This window comes from Rhinolophus sinicus, chromosome 15, assembly GCF_057876585.1.
Source record: "Rhinolophus sinicus isolate RSI-liver-muscle chromosome 15, RSI-T2T, whole genome shotgun sequence".
Taxonomy (NCBI): domain Eukaryota; kingdom Metazoa; phylum Chordata; class Mammalia; order Chiroptera; family Rhinolophidae; genus Rhinolophus; species Rhinolophus sinicus.
In genome coordinates, this window is record NC_142515.1 from 22121006 (window position 1) to 22147324 (window position 26319).

The following is a 26319-nucleotide window of genomic DNA, read 5'->3' on the forward strand; positions in this document are numbered from 1 at the left end:
TTGCATCTGTATTGCATCCACACCAGGCTCCAACTTAAATCTACATAACATATGCAAAAGTTGTGATAACCAGGTTAACAGCACCTCCCCCCACCCCAACGGAAAAAGCCGAACTCAACAGAAAATTCTCCTACAGGCCGAAGCAATTTACATCCTGGTTAAAAAATATAGAACGAGACCACACAAAGACTTGATGCAGTAGTTTGAAGTAGTTTGCAGTAGTTTCCGGCACTCTGCCCAGCCAACCTTTCTTTTACTTTACTAAATCACCCTTGGATATTTCTACCTGACTCGTGAATTCCTTTATGGCCTGAGAGTGAGCAGACACAATTATTGTCTCACAGCTTTCCCTCTTCAAATACTTCCAACTACTTACAGGATATATATAGTCCAAATTTCTCATTATGGTCCTCTCTGTCCTGATTCATGCATATGTCTCTATCTCACCTTCTGCCACCCACACATTCTTCTCACACTGAACACTTAAGAGATCCTCAATGTGCTGTGTTACATAGTACCTACAACTTCATTTACATATTACACAGGCAGTTTCCAGTTTACAAACTCCTAGTTCCCACCGCCTTGTTTCTTCTTCTGGATCACATAACATTTCCTTTACAATGTATTTGAGTTATATCTGCCTGGCTGACCCCTCCTACTAAGTATGCAGATTTTTTGTATGGCATACCAGGTCTTACTCATTTTTTAAGAAATCCCTGCAACATCCTGTGCGGGACCCAACCATGATATTAATCAATGTTGGTAAAATAACTGAACAAATGAAGACTCATGGCAGAGAAGCCTGTAGCTGCTAATTTCCTCTCAAAAATCTGCCAAAGCATTATACAGCCTGGCCCAGTTTGCCCCATGCGTGAGCCTACAGGGAGTTCGTTCTTGGCTTAAATGGTAGCAAAGTGTGAAACAGGTGTCTACGAAAAAACATCCAGCCCAAGAGAAAGCTTATGAGTTTATTTGAGCCAAACTGACGACAGTTGCTGGGAAGCAAAGTCTCAAGGGATTGAGAAAATGCTCCGGAAAATGGCCATTTTGCAACTTATTTTATACACTAGAATCAAAGGAGGAAGGTTACATGAAATCCATTGGTTGTAAATTAAGGGGGTGGGAGAAAGTAATGCGGGGAAACGGGGATATCTCTGGGACTGGATAAAAAGCAAACGGGAGAGACACACACTTCTTTTACATTGGTGGGTACAGGATAGTTAATAGCATTTTACAGTACATAGAGATGGTATTAGGGAACAAGATAACAATAAGGGATTTTGCAGTTTCCTGCTCTGGTGTGGTGGGTTGTGCCCCCTGGGGAGTCCGGAAAAAGAGGTTACTCTGACATTCCAAGGGTATGTTATCTTAGATGCAAAAAGACAACAGACAGGCTCACTTAAGGTAAAGACTGACCATTATCTAGGAAGCTATAGGCCAAGGATGTGACTTCCCACCATGGCCCACCTTAATTAGGAAATTTTATGTTCACACCATCCTATGTGGTTATTTTCAGTCTCCTGAGCTTGTCAGGTTTAACACGTGGCCCCTTTTCCGTCCACACATGTAAGAGTGAAGAAATCGGTTTTGCACCGGCAGTAAGAATGTTCATAGTTCTGCCTCTAACTTGATCCTGCTTCCCCAAGTTCTACAAAAGGTGACAAATATTTTTGCCAATCTCAAGTTTCTTAGAAATTCATCCACCCCATAATCAAGCTCCCTAGGGGAGAAGATTGAGTACTAAGGAAGGGCCCAATTATTTTCATAAAACATGGTCTCAATCCTTGCCTCAAGGAGTTATAAGTCGTCCATTTAAAGGCTAGGTATCATTAGGAAACCCCACTGGTTTCAATTTGGCAAACAGAGAGGATTTTGTCCCAACTTTCCTTTCTCCCTTGACCTGAAAGCTCAAACTGAGCTACTGGACAGGACAAACACTAAACCCTGCACAGTCTGGATTAGCACTCCCCACAGCAAGGCATTTAGTCACACTCACCACTTTCTTTCCACATACCACAGAAGCCAACTCAAAGAAAGCAGAGGGAGGCCTGACAAAATGAAGTTGAGATGCAGTTTGAATGAACACTTAAAAGTGCTTCTGAACTGTAGCCACCACATACATACTCCAGACTTTTCCAAGAGTAACTGTCTATAAAGAGAGGAGGAATGCCAGGCTTAAAGAACTGGGAAGGAAAGGGAAAGGTTATTGATTCTTGAAAGTACATCCGTGTGGAAGGGCTTCCGAGCTCTGGTATGGTTTTTCCTATTTGCCTTTGGAAATGGGCAAAGCTGAAGCCAGATCTCCTATCCTAAGAAAGTTAGCTCAAAGACACAGACCTTTCTGTTCATACATCAGCTAATATCAAATTGCACAGGGTACAGCATGGATGAACTTTGAAAACATTATGCTAAGTGAAAGAAGCCAGCCACAGAAGATCACGTACTGTGATCCCATTTATGTGAAATGTCCAGAATAGGCAAATAGGCAAAACAGAGAATACGCAACATAGACACAGAAAGTAGATTAGGGGTTTTGAGGGGCTGGGGCTGGGAGATGAGGGAAGTGGCTGCTAATGCATAGTTTCTTTTGCGGGGTGATGAAAATGTTCTGGAATTAGATAATGATGGTTGCACAACTTTGTGAGTATACGAAAAAGCACTGAATTGTACGCACACTTTAAAAGGATGAATTTTTTTATATGAATTATAATTTTAAAAAATAGGGAGGAAAATCAAATTGCAGCCAGTATTTTGACCTCAGGGAGAAGGCCCGTTCTCTTTACAGCAGAGATCCTTCAGGTGTGGTCCGCAGATCAACAGACTCACCACCACTGGGAAATTACCAGGAATGCAAATTCTCAGGCACCGCCCCAGACCTACATAATTAGAAAGTCTGGGGATGGGGCCCCACAATCTGTGTTTCAACAAGTCCTCCAGATGGTCCTGATGCATGTTTTTAAGAACCATTACTCCAGGGGAAACTTTGTGTAAAGGGCCAGAGGAAAAATATTTTAGGTTTTGCATGTCACACACATTGGGTCTCTGTCACATATGCTTTATTTTTATTTTCTTACAACTCTTTTAAAATCATTATGGTAAAAACCATTCTTAGTTTCCAGTCATATAAAAACAGGTAGCAGGCAGACTTGGGCCCCTGAGCCATGGTTTGCCAACTTCTGCTCTAAGGCAACACAGCTCCCAGAATGGGAGCCCTCTGGATCGTCCAGCAAAGACAGGTGGATTTTTCCTCTGTAATAAGGGAAATAAACAATGGCCTCATGGCGGCCAGTTAGCTCAATTGGTTAGAATGTGGTGGTCTTAACAACAAGGTTGGCGGTTCGATCCCCATATGAGCCACCGTGAGCTGCGCCCTCCACACCTAGATTGAAACAACTACTTGACCTGGAGCTGATGGGTCCTGGAAAAACACTTAAATAAATAAAAGTTAAAAAAAAAAAAAAAGTTCTTATAAAAAACAAAAACAAAAACAATGGCCTCCGGGCTTCAGACAGGCAGGTTCCCCTTAGACTTGAGAAACATTCCTCCATGCCGAGACCAAAGTAAGACCAGAACTTGCTTTTCATCCGTGCATTAACTCAACCTGCAGACAGTTCGTTGTGCTCTTTCAAGAAATTTATTCGATTCACAGTGATATCCTTTGAACAGTCAGTAAATTTCACTAGACAAAACTCATACAGACATGGACCCCCCACGTAAGCCACAACAGTCTCCAAGGGAGCTTGAGAAATCACCGACAGCAGCTGAGTTGGGAAGGGCAAGTGGCTATGCTTTATTGTGTGTCCTTTAAGGCTCTTTGGTCCTGGCTGATTTCCTCTTAGAGGCACCCAAATAAAACCTCCCTTTCCTAGTCAGTACACACCAGTCTTTCTTTGGTGTTTAACCCAATGAGCTGAGGAAGGGAGGCAGCCGGGAAATTATACCCATTAAAATGTGTGGTTAATGCTTACCTACATCCTTCTTAATCACAGTGGAATGATCTTTGAAACACAGAGAAGTAAAATCAGACATGATTTCAGGGCAGGAGAACAAAGTCAGTGTCAATAGACAGGGCCTAAAGCACCCTGAAACTCTGCTGCCTCACACCATGACCGTTTTTAGCACTAAGAACTCCAGGGTGCCTGATAAACTCAAGGTAAGCAGGACTCCCAGAGAACCTTTCTGACAGGGACAATGGGGAGGAAAACGGGAAGAGCAGAGATGAGCCCCAAGGTGACACAGACTAGCACCTCCCATTTCCTGAGTTGGCTGGAATTACCTGGTTAGAGGTTCCATAGCTTGAGGGAAGAGGACCAGGAAGAAAAGAGGAAAGAGGTGTGGGAGCTTCTCTTTGTCCCAGGGGCTCTTCCCCAATCCCGGCTGGAACCAGAATCTCAAAGGTTTCCTAATTTTTCCCATTGGTTTACTTGAGTGTCTCCCTCAGATCCCAGCAACTTCTCCCTGAGGGGGGCTCTGCTTCTGGTCTCCAGGGGATGGGAACTAAGGGGGGAGCAGATAGAAGACTTGGTCTTTCTCCCCTTGTTCGCTTTTATCCCCTGGAGCCCAATAAATTAAGTGCCTGGGTAGAAGCATGAGGCATCCTCGCACTGCTCCCCAGCCTCCCCCGCAAATCCACACTGGCCTTCAGGCCCTGTTGGCAAAGAAGAATGAGGGCACAGGTCTACACAGTGGCTAAGGAGGAGCGGATGAATATGGGTATAGACTGGCCCTTGCTGGGTTGGGGCATTTAGAGACCCTTATTGAAGTAGACGGAAAGCCCAAGTTCTCCGTACTTGGCCTGGACGGTGTCTTGGAGCTCTGGTTCCAGATAGGCAACTGGCAATTCACTGAGAAGAGAGAAGGGGGTTATGAGCATGCCGCCTGGGCAGCAGCACATTCCCCTTAGATAAAGTCCAACTCAAACGCCACCTCTAAGAAGCCCTTCCCGATTTTTCCATAATTAGTAATGGCCTCTGTACACCACAATATGTTGCTTTTACCTCTACTCAGGCCCGACTTCATTCTCCCTGTGCTAAACTTCCACCTTCTCCACAAGATAACTAGCACAGCGCTCGGAACACAGGAGATGTCTAGCAGATATTACTGAGCTAAGAGTACTAAGGAAAGGGAGACTGGTACCTGGTCGGTATGTACTCAAGCTCACCTGGTCTCCTGGAGCTAGTCCTTCCCCCCACCCCAGTCGGATGCTTCCCTTCCCTTTACCTTCACCCCTTCTCACTTTACCTCCCCTTCCATGACACACAAGGGAAGTGGAGAGGTCTGAGTCATCTACCCTCTGGCATAAGTATCTGGCCCCTTGTTCAATTCCAAAGACCAGATCCAGCCAGGGCAGGTGTATCTAATAACCGTACCAGCAGGGTCAGAAAGTCTCTTGCTGATTCCTCCACGTTCTCTCCAAGACAGCTCTTGCTCTACTGGGAGGGAGCAATTCATCCCTCTGCCCCTTAGAGATGTGTTTACCATTCACACGGGGTTAAGAGGCCCAGAGGTTAAGCCGATAGGCACTTGTCCTGGACAAATGCTGCCCTTCCTGCCCACCCTCTCTCCTCCTGGACAGCAAGCAAGTCAGGGACAGCTGGGACCAGACATTTGGTAAAACAAAGTGAGGATGAACAGCTGATACCATTCCTGTGGGAAGAGCCCACATGCCACTGGCACCATGAAGATGAGGCTGGAAGAAAGGAGAAACCAAAGCATTAGGGGCACCTCCGCACAGGTCCTTCCATGCTCCATCCGAGACCCTCTAAGGAACGGGGGATGCCCATTCGCCTGGCCTGCCTTTCCAGCTGGCCCCATAGCGCCTCTCCCTCCAACCCCTCTCTGGTCTCTCAGTGCCAGCATACTCATTCTGGCGCAGGATAAAATCAGCCCCTCCACCCCCCACGCCTGCCCCCCATTCACCCGTCATTCAGGCAGATGAAGAAGACAGTGAAGTCACTAGGGAGTGCGCAGCCCTGAATACCACAGGCACCGCTGATGTGTGGGGAAAGCGGTGAGGGGTGGGAATCCTGAGGGCCTGCTGCTCGAGTCAGTGAGGGCCTGGGCTGCTAGAGAACAGTCCAGGGCAGGGCTTCTCCACCTTCACTGTGCACACAAGTAACCGCGGGGCTGGTAAAAACGCAATGACTCGCTGGATCTGGGGAAGGGCCGGAGAGTGTATGTCTAACAAGTTCTCAGATGATGTGGGTCCAGGACAACATCGTACAGGATTTGGGAGTCTAACGGACCTGGGTTCATATCCCAGCTTCGCAACATACTGGCTGAGCAATCTGGGGCGCGTCACCGTCACCTCTGAGCCAGCAGAAGGAGGACAAGAGTGCCTGCTTGGCAGGGTTCCTGTGAGGATTCGATGCGCCCACCTAAGTATGGCACCCAGCTCACTCAGTGGTAACCCAGTCAGCAGAAGCCAGGGCCAAGCTCAGCTCCGGCAATCGCCAGCTATGCACCCTGGGGCAAGTTTCTTCCTCTCTCTAAGCCTCAGTTTCTTTTTTTGTAAGACGATGATGACAGTATATATGCCTCCAGGGCTGAGGAAATTAAGTGAAATTATAGATGTGAAGCATCAGCACCGTGAGCACATTCAATCAGCGCGAGCTGTCGTCATTAGCCCTGTGGCCCTGCCAATGACGATTACTGGCAGGACGTGTCCATTCAGTGCAGGCACCAAGGCCACGGTGGGGGGTGTTTTTCTCCTGTGCGAGGCTGGGACTTGACAGTCCTAGGCTGTCTCATCGTTTTTCTCACTTCATTTATTTTATCTACCTATTTTTGAGATATCATTGCCACATAACAGTGTACAAGTTTAAGACACCGTGTTGATTTGATACACTTATATATTGCAATAACACCTCTATCGAGTCACATAACTATCATTTCTTTTTCGTGGTGGGACTGTCTCATCATTTTTGTCTCTTCTCCAGACTTAAGGTCAGAATGGAGACCCTGGGACAGGAGGGCACCCAAGCACTCTGCTTTCCACGTGGATGTATGCACAGAATCTAGCCTAGTGCCCTCCAAAAAGATGGGGCGAGAGCTCTCCAGATAGACCACAGGTGTTCTGAGCTCAAGTACTTTGGAGGTCAGGTAAAGGAGGACATGTTCTCCCACACGTGTGACACAAGAAGACAGATCTTGGGTGCCCCAGGCACCACAGAACCCAAACCAAGAAAACACATTACTCACAAGCACCCACACAGCATAACCTGCAATGGAGCATGCAGGATCTTGACTTTCTGCACAAAAACAAACAAAAAAACACCCACATGAGACTTATATACCTTACCGTGAACCTCACACCTGCCCTGTCACCAATTAGCCAGACAGACACCCACAAGCATGAAACTGCTGCCCCTGAAGGAGAGAAGGGGCTTTCCTTGCTTTCCACAGACAACACCAAGCAAACACCTGTGGTGTCTAACGCGGGCAGCCAGCAGGGACTGGGATGGGCCCTACTGGAGTGAGATGCAGGGTGGTTGCCAGAGGGAAGGACGAGAGCATCAGGAGCTCCCAGGCACAGGTGTGGTTGGGGGGCTCTGTGCAGGGGAGATGCACCAGGGAACCCCACTCACCTTCATGAAACGTAGTTTCTCCAGCCTTTCCATGATGACGGGCAGCAAGACTGAAAGAGACCAGGAAGAAGCGGAGGGGACCTATAAAACTCTCCCTAAGAACCCCTTTCCGAAGTCCAATCGGGGACTGATTACACTTCCTTCTCCAGAAGTTCCAGAAAATACTTTTCATTTGGGAGAAGAATGGAAGACTGTAGGCATGCCCACCCCCGATTTGTCCCCCGAGTCACAGCAGAAGGGTGCTTCCCAAACTTCTTAACCTGCTCCCCTGCAAGAACAGGACGTGTACTACAGGCCCAAAGCATCCTTCTCAAAACTACCTTTGAAGGCTCATGCAGATTTTGTGTCCTACTCTGTAATGGGCCCCTGATGGAAGCACAACCAGGGCAGGGGATTTATTTTCGTGACCACTGTCTCCCAGCAACCCACACTGTGTCCAGCACACTGAAGGTACTTAAGGAATATTTATTGAACGAAAAGAACTCTAGCCCCCAAATCTCTGATTAATTGTTGTTCCAGGAACTACAATGTGGTCCTCCCATGGCTTTCAGCACTCAAGCAAACCAGTTTGAGAAGCATGGCTGTAGAAGTTGGGGTCCCACCTCCTACCCAAAAGCTGAGTATGGCTGAGGTCTCTATCATGTGTTCCAGGGGCCCCCAGGATGAGAAGGCTTCCCCAACTTACTCATGCCAGGGGCTGCCATGGTGATCCGAGAAATAACTACCTGGGTGATGCCTATGGCCGCAGCTCTCTGAGGGCAGAAAAGAGTAATCATCAGGAATAATCTTATCTGGTATCCATGGGCTGCATCAGGGTCATAGTCAAGTCTGAACTGATAAAGGGGAAGGGATGGAACTGCCAGAGACTGAGTGATCTCCCCTGACCCTCTCCCACCCAGCTAGACTTTTATGGCTTCAGGACCAGAAATGATAAAGAAAGGACATGAGAAATGTCCTAAACAGAGACACATAGAGAAAATCAAGGGGAATGAGAATGGAGTCAGGGAGATCCTATAATGGAGCCCAGGCCTCCTCTGACCACTGAGGAGAGGACAGGGCACGAGAGGGAATTCCCTCCTCCCACCCCAAAGGGAGGCCTCTGCTCACCCGGGAATGACCAATCTCATTGTGATTCCTGTCCTTCACGCAGATGCCCTGGATGAGTTCCCTAAACACAGACAGGAGTTGCTGGACTTGGGAAAGGGGTACTGGAAGCCTGCCAGTAATGTGACAGCAGGGAACCAAGGCCAGGGCACTCAAGCTGCAGGAAGCCACCTCCTGCAGCCCGGCCCTGTGAACGTCCTTCCGCACCCCAGGGAGTGGTATCTCAGAAGTGATCTAGGGCAGTGGCTAGACTGCCTCGTAAGTGTCTGCTCTTGAGCAAGTTCCCGAATCCTTCTAAAGACTCAGTTCTTCTCATCTGCAAAATGGGGGTAATCATGGCACCCATTTCACAGGACTCCAGAAGGATTAAACAAGACAATGCCTGCAAAGTGCTTAGTCCAGCGCCCGACACAGTGACAGAACCACAAACAGTAGCTACTCTGGCTACTATCCTCAGGCCAGTTCTTGACAGCACTCAACCCAAGACCAGGTAGGTGGCAGGGATTCATTCATTTGTTCAAAAGGAGGAACTGGGTAGGGGAGAGAAAGAGGAAAGGAGCCATGTTGATGCACAACTATTCTGGTAGTGTGTGCTCCTTCTGCAAGGGCGATAGCAACACATTTCCATTTACTAGTAGTCCCAAGAGAATGCGGCTCCTAGATATTGGGAGGATGATGAAGGTGCTGATGACAACAGCAGCACTATTAGCTAATGCTTATGTAGCATTTGTCATGTTCTAGGTACTATTTTGAGGGCTTTACACATATCACATCATTAAATTTTATAATGGAGGAACATCTGTGCTTTCTCTAATCAAGAAGTAAGAACTGTGAGACAACGGGTTTCTCCTTTTTCCTTTTCTGCTGAGAAGCTTAAAGCCAAGTGCCTGGAAAACATCTATCTACTCCTCTGGCTTCTTTCAAAGCTTCTTGGTTCTGTTCTATCTTTGGACACCTCGCTCTGCTACGTTTCATCCTGTAAGCCATTCCCAGGGTTTTGGAAGTAGGCCGAGTTCACAACTTAAATACAGTTGCAGTAGAAAGGACTAGTCTAAAACCCCCCAGGTCTACCGTACCTCCTCCATGCCACACCATTCAAAAACTGACTACCACAACACTCATCACAGGGTAAACCTAAGTTACCCGCCACTCCCGTGGCCACCACTGTTGGAGCAGCCAATCCTCAGAGACCCTTCAGAGGCACAGCCTGGAAGCCCTCCTCACACCCCACCTCAGCCCCTGCAGACCTCGTGGTTTGTAGAGACAAAAAGGGACCCCTGTACTTACTGCTGTCGCATCATTGGGATGTTGACGCAGTTAGCAGCAGCCACTGCAGCAAAGGGCACCCAGCGGCCCACCAGGGGTGGAGCTCTCTGTTGGGGGAAGGGAACAATTGGAGTTATTCAGGCTCACTGCAAGATGGGAGTCGAGGGGCTTAAGGACCATGAGACAAGAAATCAGACCTTGCTACTGCCACAAATCCAGACACCCAACTCCCTCAAAGGACCAAGAAAGACCAACCTGGGGACAGCCCTGCTGTATTTCCCACTTCTTCGCTGGGCTCTGGCCATACCCAACTCACCCAGACTGGGGAAATGCCTAGTTTTTCCTAGGATTTTGCTGCCCCCTAGTGGCCACCGTGCCCATAGCAGCCCCAGACAGTACCTTTGTCAACATGTTCATGCCCACAGCAGTGGCCACCGCAGTGGTTGTGGCTGTGATGTAGGAAAGGGCCATTTGCCTAGTGGAGGAGAGAGATGCTTGGGAGTGGGGAGCCCTGCTGGCTGAGGGTAAGACCATGGCTTGAGTGAGAAAGCCTGGAAACAAGGCTTCATGCCCGAGAAGCTCATGGATCTGTCCCCAGTGTCATCTTGTGACCTCCCCCCAACTCCTGGGCCTCCTTTCAGTACTTTGAATGCACCAAGCTTTTTCCTACTTCAGAAGCTCTGCACACTGCTGCTCTCTATCTGAGGGCTCGCTCTTCAGAACTCTGTCAGCTCTACAGAAAGGCCTTCCCTGACCAGCCTATCTACACAGACACCTCTCCGCTGTTCTCTATCTTGTCACCTGTCTCTCCTTAATGGCGGCAATCACATTCTGAGATTATTGTGCTTGTTTTCCTAAAGACCTTAAACTCCACAAGAACAGGGACCACACGTCTTACTCAAATGTATCCACAGCACTTACAACTATGCCTGGCACATACTACACACTCAAGAACCATCTGTAGAATGACTGGAGAAGAAATATCTGTAGAATGAACAAAGTTTGAATTGGTCTAGGAAAAAGCTACTCTCCTAGTCAGCCTAAGAAAATACTTCCACACCCTAAACGGGAAGACTCGGTCACCCGCCCAGTGCAAGCTCCACCCAGGGAGGACTGGGAATTCCTTAGAAGGGCTGTTCCTTCAGAGGCAAAAGGACAGCCACCTGCTCCAGACCCACGGGGACAGCATGGGGTTCAGGTCTCCTACCTGCCGGATGTGGGGGAAGCCGCATTCCTGTTGGTGTAGTTGACTAAGGCATTGAAGGACTGGTTCACCCACTGCCAGAAGACAACCGCTGGCATCGTCCTACCGGTAAGGGAGACGCGGGGAGGAGAGGCGGATGGAAGGGAGGGCTTGGTGTACACCTGTCAAACCACGTTACCTGCTGTACCCTAAACTGTTCCCATATGCTCTTTTACGCACCTGGGCCTTTGCATAGACTCGCCCCTCCGCCAGGAACACACACACACACACACACACTGTTCCATACATGGTTAAATCCTGCTGTTGAGAGATTGTGTCCTCCTTGGACGCTTCCTGACCCTTCCCCTGCCCTTCATAAGACATAGTCATTCCGCATTCCCTGTTCCCACAACCCTGTATTTTCTCCTCAGTTTATGACTTAGCAAGCCGGGCTGTAACTGTTTACTTCTTGGTCTCCTCAACAAAACTGGGAACTCCTTGAGAGGAGGGACTAAAGTCTTTACATTCCCACGGCCTGGCTCAATAACTGGACAAATGAATACATGGGGCAGGGAGGGAGGAAGAGGGAAGAGAGGAAGGGGAAGGAGTCACACATCCAGCAGCTACAAACAAAGTGTATTCTCTCCCAACTGAGCTAAAGGGTCTTCCTAATATTTTACTGGGATATTACATGATAAAAATACGTTAAACTCATTGGTGAATAAGAGGGAACTAGGATTGCTTATGCGTTGACAGTTCTAGAGAGAGCTGCCTCAGTTACAACCCAGGTACCCATATTTCCCAGCGGTGTGAACTTGGACAAATTATATAACCTCTCTAGAGCCTGTTCTTTACCTATAAAATGGAGATGATAATAGTACCCCTCTGTAGGATTGTTGACAAGATTAAACGAGGTAATACATGCAAAGAATTTAGCACAGTGTCTGGTATCTGGTAAGGGATCAATAAAGATGGCTATTGTTACCATCGTAACACGGCTCCCTGCCTAGCACATCCAGGCAGCTCCCATCCCACTGCCTTGCTCTCTGGTCCCACCTGTAGAACTGGAGCATGAAGCCCGTGATGATCATGCCACCAGGGACCTGAAAGGACATCCGTCCGATGACATTCATCTTCTCCCCGGTGTCAGGGTGGAAAGCCGAGTCATACAGCTTCTTGGCATACAGCAGTTGTTCCACGTGTGTGCCTGGGGGCACCATCCCCTTCCTGCCACCCGAGGACAACAGGCAGAGTTACCTCCCTGTCCCCCACCCCGAGTCATCCTGCTCTCATTTCTCCCCCCTTCCTGAGATCTCTGCCTATTCCCTCATCTTCATGTTCCACCTCCTCCCTAGGGGACCCATGAGTGTTGCCCCAACGCTTCCAGCCCCTTCCCCTAGTCATTTACCTGCTCTTCTCCACCATCACGTTGGCCCAGTCCAGCTCCCGCTCTGGTACCAGGATAGTGCGGGGGTCCGTAATATTGAAGAAGTGCTTCACCCGCCCCAGGAAAGTGCACTGGTCCCAACGGGGGGCATCGATGTTAAAGCCAGACAGGTCAGCCTCCATCTCGCTTACACCCAGAACTGCAAACTTCAGGAACACAGGAAAAATGAGTCCTCCAAATCAAAGCCTGCTCTGAACACCTCCCGCTGGGTAGACCTCCTGCTTTCACCAGTCACGGGCATCGCCTAACTCAGTTTGGGAAGGCCCCAGTGAACGGTCACCAGACCGAGGAATCGGGGAGCAGCACGTGCTTCTGTGTGCCTACTGGTGGCCAGCCCTGTGCTTGATCATGCTGTGGGGGAGACGGAAAAGGGACAACACAGCGCCTGTCCTTGGGAGGTGAGTCTGACAAGGAAAAAGAGCCCACCAGTGGGAGAGTACACAATATGTGCCCCAACAACAATACAGGAGATGAGTGGAAGCAGAGGTGGGGGGTGGGGAAACACGGTAATCAAAGGGGACTTCCCAGAAGAGGTAGAATGTGAGCGAGGCCCCAAGAGGTAGAATAGATTTATCTGAAGGCAGTAGAAGGCATGGGATCACATTAAAGGTGGAAACAACCACAAATAAAGGTGGAAATGAACACGGCACAATGATGTTCAGCATTTGAGTGTCTGTGTGTGTGGTGCCTACTGGCGCTGTGACAGATCCCGGGCTGTGGCTGTGAGTGAGGCACTGCGTCCACCCTAAAGGAACTTCAGAATAGCTGGTAAACAGACGAGTAAATCTACATGGACAGCAGTGTGAACAATGCTGCTGCTGGACACTGGGAGCAGTGGAAAGCCAGAGAAGAGGCATCACAACTGAGATGACCACATCTCCCCGTTTGCTGGGCCTGTTGGCCTGGGGTGATTATTAATAGCACCCCCTTTCACACTCAAAAGTGTCCCAATTCGGATGATAAATTACACGGTCACCTTATCTAAAATCTATGAGGGATTCTGCACGTGCTTCGTGAGTACAAGAAATAAACATGTTTTGAAAGATGTGTAGAAGTCAGATAGTTGGAACAGCAGCATTCCAGGCAGAAAGAAGAGCCACTGCTGAAAGCACACAGTGCATGTGGGAGTGATAACAGTTCACACTTACTGAGCACCTACTCTATGCGAGTCATTTTGCTTAGTGCTTTGACAACACTTTCTGAATTCATCTTCACCATAACCCTGTAAGAGATAATCTTTAATTTAACCCCATTTCATGGATGAGAAAACTGAGGCACAGCGAGGTAACTTTACCAAGTCACACAAGCATTAGCCACTGACAGGGGCAGGATTTTAATTCAGCCTGATTTACTTCAGAACTCACATCTATAACTGGGTTCTGGAATCCATGACTTGAAAAACTAAGGCAGGTCTGACATGTATGCAGCTTGAACATTGTCACTCCTGTCCCTGCAATAAGCTGAACAAACTAAAACTCATCAACTCTTCTTAGACCCATCAGAGACCTGAGGTCAGGGTGAGAGTGAGTGATTTTTCATGCGTTGAGTTTCAAGTGCCACGGGACTTTCTTCAGTGCAATAGGCTGCCACCTGTCTCAGGTCGTTTGCAAATGCCATTGCCCGCCCAGAATGCTACTCCTTCCCCACTTCACTAAATTACACCCACTCATCCTTTTTTGTTTTTTAAGGAATAATTTTCAGATTTAACTTACATTTTCTACTACTAGGTCATTTGTCTTTTTTCTTGAAAATATCACCTTAACTGAGGATTTTCTATTACATAGACAATGACAAGTTCGCAGGCACAGCTTGAGCACCACAGAGCCCATGGGAAATCTCTGGGCTCTGCAGTCCAGGGACAGGCTGGCTTGGCCTCCTGCAGGCTGGTTCAAAGACCAAAGGCATTTCACCCAGCCAGTCTTAACTGATCCGGGAGTGGGAGAGGGGAAAGTGTTCACCTTCCCTGACTCCAAATGTACCTCAAAGGAGTCGGCCCGATCACATACTGCCTTGGCTTACAGAGCCCCACGCTTGCAGTCCCGGGAAACCCGGCAGAGCAAAATACTATGTCTCCCCCCTCAACACACACACACACACACACACACACACACACAGACACACACACACACACTCACTTCTCAGACATCTCTCTTCATCCTTGACCCAACAATTGGAAAGTCCTGCCTGTCACAAGGGAAGCTCTTCTACCATGAAGGGGTAATCATTTGCTAAATTATGCAAGAACCTTTGCCTTCATTACCAAGGTCAGAATAGGAACTGCTTAGTCCCTGTCTTATGTAAAAGGCCAAAAAAAAAAAAAAATTTGTATGTCTGGTACATCTCCCCCCGCACCGCTGCCTGGCAATGGGCACAAGTCCACGGCTCCTTCGGGGCAAATTCCGCCCTTCTGTTCCACATGTCCACTGCATCCTGTCCTCCTTGGAAGCAGGTTGGGCTTTTGTAATTGTCACTTCCTTGTTATTTCCAGTTACTTGTGTAAAGTATGCCTTACCTGACAGGCTGTAAGGTTCATGCTGTATTTTCCATCTGTCCTCTAAAGACACTTACTGCCCTACTTGAAATGCATTCCAACTTATCCTTGTGTTCAAATGGCATCAAGAATGTCACCTCTTTTAAATCAAACTCAGAACCTGCCTTGGTTACAGAAGTAAGAGCAGGCCTTCTTTCACAGAGCTGCAGGTTATCTACTTCTCCTATACCGCATCCTAGCTGTATAGGATATATACAGCTGTATAGCTGTATCCTAGGTCTCTACATTTTCTTCCAATTACTCTCCTTCTTCCCACATGAGCCTCATCTAATACGCCCTAAAAAAGTCACTATCATGTCCAGGGTGGCCCCACTAATGAAGGAATATGGTTCCACGACTGAGAACAAGCGGGGAGGTAGAGATCAAAGAGTGATTGACTGATAACTCCCTTTTCTTCTAAGATTAGAGAATGTCGCAGCTCAATGACATTAGGGATCAAAGATCTCAGTTCATAGAAGAGGAAACTAATGCCTAGATCCCATTGATTGAGCCAGCATGGTGAGTATTGGTGGCACACACAGCCCTGTACTAACAACAAACAGATCCAGTCCTGTTTATCCATCCAAAGATCTGACAATAACTAGGGCCTCACTTTCCCAAGGTCACAAGGCTTAGGGTCATCGAGATAGGTCCGCTATCTACCACAGGTTACTTGTCAAGAGAGAAAGAGAGAAGGAGGAGGAGGAGGAGGAGAAAGGGAGAAGGGGAGGGAAAAAAATAAAATAACCTACCACATCTCCCGAAGTAATGCATCCCTTCAGAGAGACCTGATTTTCTCTGGCAAACAGTATCAGAGCCAGAGAACAGACTTCCAAATCCCCTCTGGAGTAACCTCTTGCAAGGGAGGGGAAGTACCCAAAATGTCCCTGTCTGTATCCCCAGGTAAGGAAAAAAACAAAACATTATTGCTGGTACTCACATCTGGGGAAGATCAAAGCCATCAAAGACTCAGGTCAGACACAAAGACCACTGAGATGGGGAAGGTTAGAGTCAAGGCTGCTTAGGGCAAGTTGGAGAATGAGACTAATAATTAAACAAGCAGGTCTAGGTATGTGCTTATGTACACTCATGTGACCCCAAGGCAACAACTTAGAAAGGGAAGTCTGCCTTGCCTTTTTCACGAAAGAACCAACAGGCTAGAGATGGGTGGATTGTTGGAGTGATGCTCTGAATCAACCATTCATCTTGCATCTCCTTAGTCAAGGTTCTTAACGGAGTTCTCTCTCCAAGGATCTACAGCAGGCACACAGGTAGCAGATGTTTAAAAAATGCTTTAGTTGAATGCATAAATAGCTAAGGACCATTCAGAGAAAAATATGCATTCATTCAATTATCTTAACTAGACTGGAAAGCCTGCTGGTAGGAAGAGGGGCAAAGCCAAAAAACCTAGATGAAACTATTAATGCAGTCATGTGTCGATTAATGACAGGGATATGTTCTGAGAGATGCATCATTAGGCGATGTCATCATTGTGACATCATCATAGACAGCACTTACACGTATACAAACCTAGAGGGTATAGCCTGCCACACACCTAGGCTATATGGCATAGCCTATGCTCCTAGGCGACATGTAACATCCTATACAGCATGTTACAGTACAAAACAACATGAGGTTACACTAAGCACAAGAGAACATGATGCAATCATGGTAAACACGCGATGTATGATGAGGCTACTGCTGGTGTAACTTGGTATACTGTTTTACAGCAAACTTTTTTTGTAAGTAGAAAGAGTATACTCTAAAATAACAATAAAAAGCATTGCATAGCAAATACAGAAACCAGTAACATAGGGGTTTATTATTATCAAGTATTATGTACTGTGCATAACTATATGTGCTATACTTTTACAGGACTGGCAGCACAGTGGGTTTGTTTATCCCGGGGTCACCACAACATGTGAGTAATGCATTGTGCTATGACATTAGGACAGCTACATCACTAGGCGATAGGAATTTTTTAGCATCATTATAATCTCATGGACCACCAACATATATGCAGTCCATCGTTGACCCAACACTACGTTATGTGGTGCATGACTGTTAACAGCTAAACCCTATATAGCACTTCCTATGTACCGGGTAATGTTCTATGAACTTGACATAATAATTCATATAATCCTCATAAGAACCCAGTGAGATAGGTAAGACTCATATACACATGTGCAAAGTTCCAGGTGTACCATGTACACCCACATTGTATCAGCGCTTAAAAAAGTTTTGGGTTTCCATTGCAAATACAGACCACTCTGTTCCTCTTACCTGAACGTTACAACAGTGTTTAAAAGCACTTCCTCAAGAATCAGACAGAACTGGATCCAAGTCCCCACTCTATATTACTTAAAACAACCAATTTCCAGGGTTGTGAGAATGAAATGGAATCTTGTACGAAAAGCATTTCACTAGAAAGGATGGTAGTTTCCACGAGGCTAGATTTTCTCCGTTCTTGTGTTTCCAGAGTCTAGAATACGACCTGGGTCCTAAGCCATACTCTTCCTGTATTCTGCATGGGGAAGCAGTGGGAGGTAACACCTCCCAACTCACCCCGGATCCCTCTCGCTCTTATTTGCCTGGAAGTGTAGGCCCATTTTTTGCCTCCTTCAGGACTGCAGAAGGCGAACCTCTCGGTCAAACGTACCTTAGCAAAACCCGGCCATTCCAAAATGCCATTCACCCGCGTTGTCAGCTCACTAAGAACTCAAGGCCAGTCCCCTGGCAGCTTCTTGCGCTACCACAGGCAGCCTCCCACCACTGGGACTCCTCCATCCCGCACTAACACAGGTGTGTGGAGATGGGTGCGCAACCCTTAACGCACCATCCCTCCGAAAGACAGACGAAGGCGCTGGGGCCTAAGGGAGAGGTCCATGGGCAGTCCCAGGCCACTCCTCTCGCCACGTGGCTTCGGCAAGAAGAAGCCCAGCCCGCGCTGCAGCCCCGCCTGGGCAGTCAGGATGGAAATACAAGCTCCCTCCCAGGACGTAAGGACTGGAGTTAGATGTGGCTGGCGGCCTCTTCCCAAGACCACTTACCTCGTCCGGGGAGAAATGTACTGAAACAAATGTCACCAGAGGAAGCCCGCGTTGGAAGCCTGGCCTGGGTACCGCGGAACTCCGCCCAGGAACCTCCCCCTCGCCCCGCCCCCACACCCTCCTGACCAATCACAGGCCTGGTAGCTTCCACCGGCCACGTGGGTGAATTGTCACCATTCCCGGGTCTCTACAAGCCCGCAGCCACCTCCTGCTTCTCAAGCAGCCCGCCTGCGCAATGGGCGGGCACCTTGGCGCGCTTGCGCACTTGAGGGAAAGCGGAGCTGGACCCCGCCCCGTCCTGCTGCTTTGATCCTCCGCTGTGCGTGCAAGAGACGTTGGGGGCGGTGCCGCAGGAGTTGCCCCTGGTAACGGGGGAGGCAAGAGGAGGAGGAGGAGAAGGAGGAGGAGGAGGTGGGACTCGGCGGGAGGATGGTGAGTGTAGGGGCTTGGGCCCCTCCGGAGCTGGTCGGTCACCCCCCTCCCGTCCCCAGGCCCAGGGCGGGGCACTGCGCTTAAAGCCAAGGAGGGAATAGGACGGCGCTCAGCCTGCTGTCTGGGTCCAGGATTGGTTTCGGGGGACGGCAGGGAGCCCGGAAGGTGTGGGCCCTGGAGGGAGACCTGGGCCTGGGGAGGAAGGTGGGCTTGCAACGGATCCCTAGACAGGGGAAAGGGCTGGAAGGGTGCGTGGCTGTCCCCACTCGGAGTCGGGGCTCCATCATTACTCGGGGAGCTGGGATGCGGGCGGATCCGAGGGGCTGCGAAGAGCAGCTTCCGCACGCAAGCTTATATCTTCCAAGGGAACCCGCCTCCCTACGCCGCAGAAAAGTGGGGTCCTCCGCCAGGGGCGGGCCAGAAGCGGGAAGCAAGGCCAGCGCTACTGCGTTTGCGGTCGCCCTGACGGTACCACGGGAGATGGTAGCCTAGCGCTCCCCTTCCTCGTTGTGCGGGTCTCTGGGGGGAGGGGTGTAAATCCCTGGACACATAAAACGTGCGCCTCTTGAAAGAGATGCGTGGTAGATTTTACGCCGCCTCGGTGTCTGCGTGGCGGGTGTACTTCTGCAGTCCGGAATTATTTATTTGCTGAGGGTTCTGCAAGGGCTGATGGATGGTGATGACCAATCTTCCGTTCAAATATCCATGTTGATGGAAGCAGATTTGCTGCCCGGTCCCTAATATTTCCTTCAGAACCTGTTGCAGCCTTCTTTTGCATATGACTACACCAGAACCATTCTAAGCTTAAGGTCTCCAAACTAAAAAGGAATTGGGAAATTGAAACTGGAGAGTGGCCATCAATTTCAGGCAAGCCTTTTCCCTGTCAGACCTAATGAAAGCTTTCCCAAACTCTAAATTATGATGTGTGGCAGGTTTGTTCTTTGTTGATTTCTGTGAAGTTAGTTGGAGGGTGTTAAAACGGAATTGAGTATTACTGGAATCTATCAGTAAACTTATAGTTGCCGCTAAAAAAAACGGAATTGAGTTTTAGAGCAAGAGAAGAAAAATTGATTTTGAGGCATTTAGAGCAGGTTTGTTGGCTTACCAACTGTAAAGAGCAAGCACTCCACCTTAGTTACTTCCCTACCCTACCCCCAGTTCCTTTTTGACTTTTAGAAATGCTGGACCACTTCTAATGATTTATGAAATAAGAAAAAGCTAGAAGTCCACAAGGAAAAAATATGTGTACCTTTGGTCAGATTATCCAATGAGTAAATTTTGATAGGACAAAAAAAGAATTGTTGAAGAAGTAGAATTATTTGATCCGAAGTTGCCAATCACATTTCACTCTTACTACATTGCAGTTTTATTAACCTCAGGCTAAACAAGTTTTTACATGTTTTCTTTTTATTAATCGTGTATACATGAGCTGTCTGTCCATTTAAAGGCTGTTTTTCTCCACAAAAATGAGTATAAATATAAATATTTACTCAGAAAAATAACTACAATTGAAATGAAAAAGGCATGCCAAACCAACAGAATTAGATGTCATCATAAATGAGAAATGCATGAGAATAACCTAACTTTTCCCAGTTTGTTTATCAATTAAGTGGACTGTACGAGTATAATTTCATGATTGTTTAATTTATAATTACAGGCCACAATAAATTAACCACTGCTTATGTTTCCAGGTGCAAATTGACACTGTATACAACAAATTGACAATGTACACAACACTGTTGTATACAACTGTTATGTTAAGTGATCAAGACAGATTTTGTTTTTCTTTTTCTTTTTTTCTAAAATGAACAATAAGAAATTAGGACAAATTATTCTGGATTCTTTATCTGGTTTCCAAAATACATTTTTTTCTCTATCTTCAAAAGTGTGAGCTATTCTTAGAATGGAAAGTAGAACATGGAATTTAAATGGCCAGCGGTATGATAAAGTGTGTTACATCTGGTACCCATAAGCCCCCCTGAGAACTGTACAACTGAAGAGTAAGTCCCAGGTTTTTGTTGGGGGGGGGGGGGGTTGTGTGTTTTTTTAAGCCCTCAGCTGTGACATAATTTTATTATTTTTTTTTTAGTTCGTAATACTGCAACAAAACCCATTGGTTTCTCTGAACATTTAGCATCAGCAGTTTTACCCCTGCCTTATAATACCAAGTCGTTGGTGAAATACTAAGATGACAATAATTTCAGTACATAACTAATCATTGTTATTTAATATATCACTCCTTCATTCAGGAATTACTTATGGAGTACTTTCTACATATATGAACCTAGTGGTAGTTATCAAGCATGTTCAACATTTGAATATTGTTCCCAAGGTGATGCTTTCTGATCAGAAAATGTTCAGTGAAAAGTAAAAAAACAAAAAACACACAACTACTGTCTTGAGTGCCTACTATGTGTCCTGCTTTACATATTTAATTTTCATAGAGTTTTTCTTAAGATATAAGTATTGTTCCCATTTTTCTATAACTAACTATGCCTGGTGTTACGCATATAGGGAAATCGACTGCAAGTCTATGAAACTCTAAAGCCTGCAATGTTTTTTTCATTAGGACTCTAGTGAAGTGGGAACCCATGCTTTCTGAAGAGATGCCCGTATTTTGTTCCTCAGGAAACATTGTATTTATTTAGTATAGAGATGAGGAGAAAGAAGACAGTTTGGGTGATGTTCCCTGTATCAAAACTAGAGGCGTTCCTGAAAATTAATAACGTCTCACTGGGCAGCACCAATTTTTTGTTAGTTTAAAGAGGTATAAATAAATTGAAGTCGGTTCCATTTAAACTAGTTATACAGAGTGCATGTACTTGACAGTTGGTTTACTAATTTTGATGTTTAAATTTTAGCTGCTTCTCATAGCCACATGTAGTTTTTCCGTATGCGAACACATCCTCTTTTCCCCCGTACCGTACCAGTTTCTTTGAAAGACCTAGTTTGTGTCATTTTAAGTCGGTGCACCATACTTCTGCCAGTAGTTGAATTGAAGCTGATTTTGAGGCAGATAAAATGTCTAGAGTAAATAGCACATCTATTCACGATTTGCCTGTAGAAAAGTTTGTTTAAATGTTTTGTAGCTGAGCCAGACCACTTCTGTCCACCAGGGTGCAGATAACTTGTATACACACATGCTGATGACACACAATCTACAGTTAACTAAAGTTCTTGTTTCTTAAATTGATTTTTAATGCCACAAGGAGTACAGATCATACATTGAGGTCATATCTGTTTTGCTCACTGTTATATTTGGGGCACATTATGGGTATTTAATGATGGATGGATGGATGGATGAATATTGTGACCAGAAATATACTTTAAAAATCGATTCCCTTGTATTTATACTGCAAAACTTAGCTCCATAATAAAATTAACTTCTAATGTCTGCCTTCTTTCATTTGACATTTAAAATGTAGGATGAATATATATATATATATATATATATATATATATATATATATATACATACACATATATGAATAGAAGCATAGAATAGACTTATTTTGCTGTCTTTCCTCCAGCCTCTTAAATCAGCTTACTTTGTACCTTTTAGGCTGAACCCTGATGTCTATAAATATCCTCTTCCCTATTTAGCAAACCCTGATAATCCTGTGATCCTCTGTCTTCAGTAGTTGGGTTAATATGATGCTGTATTGTATTTGCATTTGTCTCGCCTAGACTATGCTTGAGACGCTATTCATCATTTTTTTGGAAGAAAATATTAGCTGAACTTTCCATTTCTCTGTAACTTCACTTACAGGTGAAGCAGGTGATGTCATTGTTTCCCAACAAGGAAAATTACTCATTAGAAATGTAGAAGTTTTGATTTTTATACCATTCGGTTAATAAAGTTTGGCTATAGTTAAAATGGTTTCTTTCTTATCTGTGCTTTGCTTCTCTCCTTTTAAAATGAATAAAAATTACGTTTTTCTTTTAATTCTTTAATTTCAAATATGAGTATGTAAAAAAGTCTCAGCTTGCAGAATGCAGTATTTTTATTTACTGATTTTTCAAAAGAAGAGACATATGAGGAAAAACCTAAAACATTCATTTGAACCTTGAAAATGTTATAGAAAACAGACCTTCCTTCACAATTTCTATGCTAATAGATAATGCATGAGAAGAGCTGTACTTCTACTGTCGTTTAATATACTAATATGATAAATTCTAGTTGTTTTAGAGTTTTATTAGAAAGGTAATGAGGACATCAGGAACTCAGGAGTAGGACAATGTGTTTTCCGTGTTCTTAGCCTTTTTTTATCACCTGTCCCCGGAGGATTGCAGAATTCTAATTTTAACTGTTCTGAAAGGTGGTATTATAAATGAGTGATTGCAATGTAGCCAGCAGAAGCCAGGGAGACTTCTCATAAATATAGTTTTAAAAAGGAACGGTGTCAAAGTATTCAAGGCCAGATAAGATGAAAACGAAAGAAATGTGCTTTAAAAAGACCTGTCTGTCTTCATCCTTTTTGTTTGTTTCAGATCTATTCAGCCTCTCTTCCCCAAATCTTTTGGTATAGAATTTGTCTTTCTGTCTTAAACCAAACGTTCCCTTTTATTGCTGGAAAAATGTGAGGCATATAGAAGTTAATGTCCTTAACAAGTCAGTACAAATCCAGTACTAGGAGTGGTAATCAAAGAGTCTCTAAGGAGAAAGGAGTTCTTAATAATTAGGCATATTTGCATTCATTGTCCAAAGACTCAGTTGTTGAGAATTGTTTCACAGAATTATTATTTGATTTTAGTGAACAGACTGGTGTGAATTATTACCTGGTGCGATGCAGATAAAAAAAATACAACAATTTTATATAGCTCTAAGACTCAGTTTGAAGGAATTTCTGCTTGGGCTAGGAGATTTGATTATATGTCCTTTAAACTCTGGGACTCTGAGTCTTGTTGTAACCATGCCTCATTGGAACAAGAGTGTCAGCTGCAGGACTGAACAAGTCTTATAAGACTTTTTCAGTTCCTAGGTAAAAAGCAACATGGTTTACTTCCATCCATAAAAAACAGTAATTGTAAAACCAAGAAACAGAAATATTAGGTTACTAGTCAAAAATACCGTGGTTAAATTTTGATGTTTTTTGCTTCATGAGTAACTTTTACAATTCCCTAACTTCTCTTGTTGTATCAGATTCTTCATCTGAAAAACTGATAATCCATATTGTACATTGTTCTGTTAGGGTCTTGTGAGAGTTAGATGATGGTAGAGTATTTTGAATGATGAAGTCTTAAACATGAACTGAAATAAAGTCTTAAACAGAGAGCTCAGATACAATTTTATACAACTTTTGTATCTATTTGTATAGCACCTTTAAATCTTGCGTTAACTTAGGTGGTTAATTCTACTTAATTCAACAACTATTATCTACCGTGTTTCCGTGAAAATAAGACCCAGCCGGATCATCAGCTCTAATGCGTCTTTTGGAGCAAAAATTAATATAAGACCCAATCTTATTTTAATATACAAGACCGGGTATAATATAATATAATACCGAGTCTTAGATAATATAATACCCAGTCTTATATAATATAATATATAACCCGGGTCTTATATTACTTTTTGCTCCAAAAGATGCGTTAGAGCTGATGGTCCAACTAGGTCTTATTTTCGGGGGGAAACGGTAGTATCAATCTAATAAGTGCCAGGCATGTGAGAATCAGAAGATGTAATTCTTACCCATAGGAAACTTCACTCTAGTAAAGGAGAAAAATACAAAAGTCGGTTACCTATAGTCTGATATGATGAGTGCTATACGCGGAGTTTGTATAAAGGGCTTTAGGAACCCAAGTTGGGTAGTAGTTTATACTTCCAGGAGATTTGGGGTGACTGCTAAGCTGGATTGATAGGAGGAATAAGCCATGCTATTTATTAAGTTGCTGAATTTACTAACCTACTTCTACCAAAACTCAGAACGGGGAAGCAAATGGAATAAATGACATTAGAGTGGAAATAATAATAACTAAGCTCTCCACAACCAAGAACTTTTTTCAAAGAGAAGATGTTCTGATGTTCAGTAATATCAAAGTCAGTACCCCAAAAGTAATCTCTCTTCTTCATGGTTGTTCAAGGGCTTACTCTCAATTTTGCGCAAATTGAAAAGTGCACCAGACCAGGAGGTGAGACTCCTTCTCCTGGGCTTGGATAATGCTGGTAAGACTACTCTTCTGAAGCAACTTGCATCTGAAGACATCAGCCACATCACACCTACACAGGTGAGGACTGTCTTGGTCCCAAATGCTTGTGGGACACATGGAAGATGATAATAGCAAAAGACAAAATGGGAAATATAGTTTTATCCACTTCTAAGGTTTGTTATTGAGAAAAGTCTATATAGTTTAAAAATAACCTAAGATTTCAAAAATCTATGAGAGATTCCATTCATATGAGATATTTAGTCAAATTCATAGAAAGTAGAATAATGGTTACCAAGGGCTGGGGAGAGGGGGGAATGGGGACTTATTGTTTAATGGGCACAAAGAGTCAGCGTTACAAGATGAAAAAGTTCTAAGGGTGAATGGAGGTGATGGTTGCACAACAGTGCAAATGTACTTAATGCCACCAAACTGTACATTTAAAAATGGTTAAAATTGTAAATTTAATTTTGTGTATATTTTATATTTTTTTAAATAATTCAAATATATATATGTCAAGACATAATCAATTCCCTCCAATCTAAGTGATTACTTTTTAAAAATAGCTTTATCTTCTCTAGTTATGAAATAAATACATGTAGGGGGTGGCCGGTTAGCTCAGTTGGTTAGAGCATGGTGCTAATAACACCAAGGTTGCCAGTTCAATTCCCACATGGGCCACTGTGCGCTGTGCCCTCCTTAAAAAAAAAAAAAAAATTTAATAATGTGTAGAAAATACGGAGAAAGTATAAAGGAGAAAACCAGAGTACTATGAGAAAAGCCACTGTTAATATTTTAGTGTGTGTTTTTCAGACTTAATAAATACAAATATATATGAATTTTTAAAATTAAAATAAATTTAAAAATTACATATATATATATATATATATATATATTTATTTATTTATTTATTTATTTATTTTTAATTGGGGAAAGGAACAGGACTTTATTGGGGAACAGTGTGTACTTCCAGGCCTTTTATCCAAAAAAGTTGTTGTCGTTTCAATCTTAGTTGTGGAGGGTGCCGTTCAGCTTCAACTTGTTGTCCTTTCAGTCTTAGTTGTGGAGGGCGCAGCTCAGCTCCAGGTCCAGTTGCCCGTAGCTAGTTGCAGGGGGCACAGCCCACCATCCCTTACGGGAGTCGAACCTGCAACCTTACGCATTCCAACCGAGCCATCCGGAACTGAGCCATCCGGGGGAGCTCAGCGGCAGCTCAGCTCAAGGTGCCATGTTTGATTTTTAGTTGCAGGGGGCGCTGCCCACCATCCCTTGTGGGACTCGAGGAATTGAACTGGCAACCTTGTGGTTGAGAGCCTGTGCTCCAAACAACTGAGCCATCCGGGAGCTCAGTGGCAGCTCAGCTCAAGGTGCCGTGTTCAACCTTAGTTGCAGGGGGTGCTCCCCACCATCCCTTGCGGACTCGAGGAGTTGAACTGGCAGCCTTGTGGTTGAAAGCCCACTGGCCCATGTGGGAATCTAACTGGCAGCCTTCGGAGTTAGGAGCATGGAGCTGTAACCACCTGAGCCACCAGGCCGGCCCCACCTATATTTTTTAATCCAACCTCATCAACCCTCCT

General features: G+C 45.3%; 2 protein-coding genes across 8 annotated transcripts in view; one reads left to right on the top strand and one right to left on the bottom strand.

Annotated features, from left to right (window-relative positions):
* Positions 1-3615: 3615 nt before the first annotated feature.
* SFXN2 (sideroflexin 2) lies at positions 3616-18283 on the bottom strand. Of its 7 annotated transcripts, none has more exons than XM_019725018.3 (13): positions 18167-18248; positions 16250-16370; positions 12548-12732; positions 12196-12366; positions 11164-11262; positions 10356-10431; positions 9978-10063; positions 8694-8754; positions 8272-8338; positions 7587-7636; positions 7201-7250; positions 5642-5689; positions 3616-4844 (listed from the first exon to the last, which is right to left on the bottom strand). In XM_019725018.3, the coding sequence occupies exons 3-13, from the start codon at positions 12706-12708 to the stop codon at positions 4745-4747; spliced, it is 969 nt and encodes a 322-aa protein (XP_019580577.3). In that variant the 5' UTR covers positions 12709-12732; positions 16250-16370; positions 18167-18248; the 3' UTR covers positions 3616-4744. The 7 variants fall into 7 exon arrangements, with proteins under 7 accessions (XP_019580577.3, XP_019580576.3, XP_019580579.3 ...); XM_019725017.3 differs by lacking the exon at positions 18167-18248 and adding an exon at positions 17776-17946; XM_019725020.3 differs by lacking the exon at positions 16250-16370 and having other exon boundaries at positions 7221-7250; positions 18167-18283.
* A 169-nt stretch (positions 18284-18452) lies between these two features.
* The window catches only part of ARL3 (ARF like GTPase 3), a 34545-nt gene continuing 26678 nt past the window's right edge, over positions 18453-26319 (top strand). Inside the window, exons 1-2 of the mRNA XM_019725015.3 lie at positions 18453-18598; positions 24680-24823. Coding sequence (XP_019580574.1) covers positions 18596-18598; positions 24680-24823 — 147 coding nt within the window. The 5' untranslated portion in view covers positions 18453-18595. The remainder of the gene's footprint in view (positions 18599-24679; positions 24824-26319) is intronic.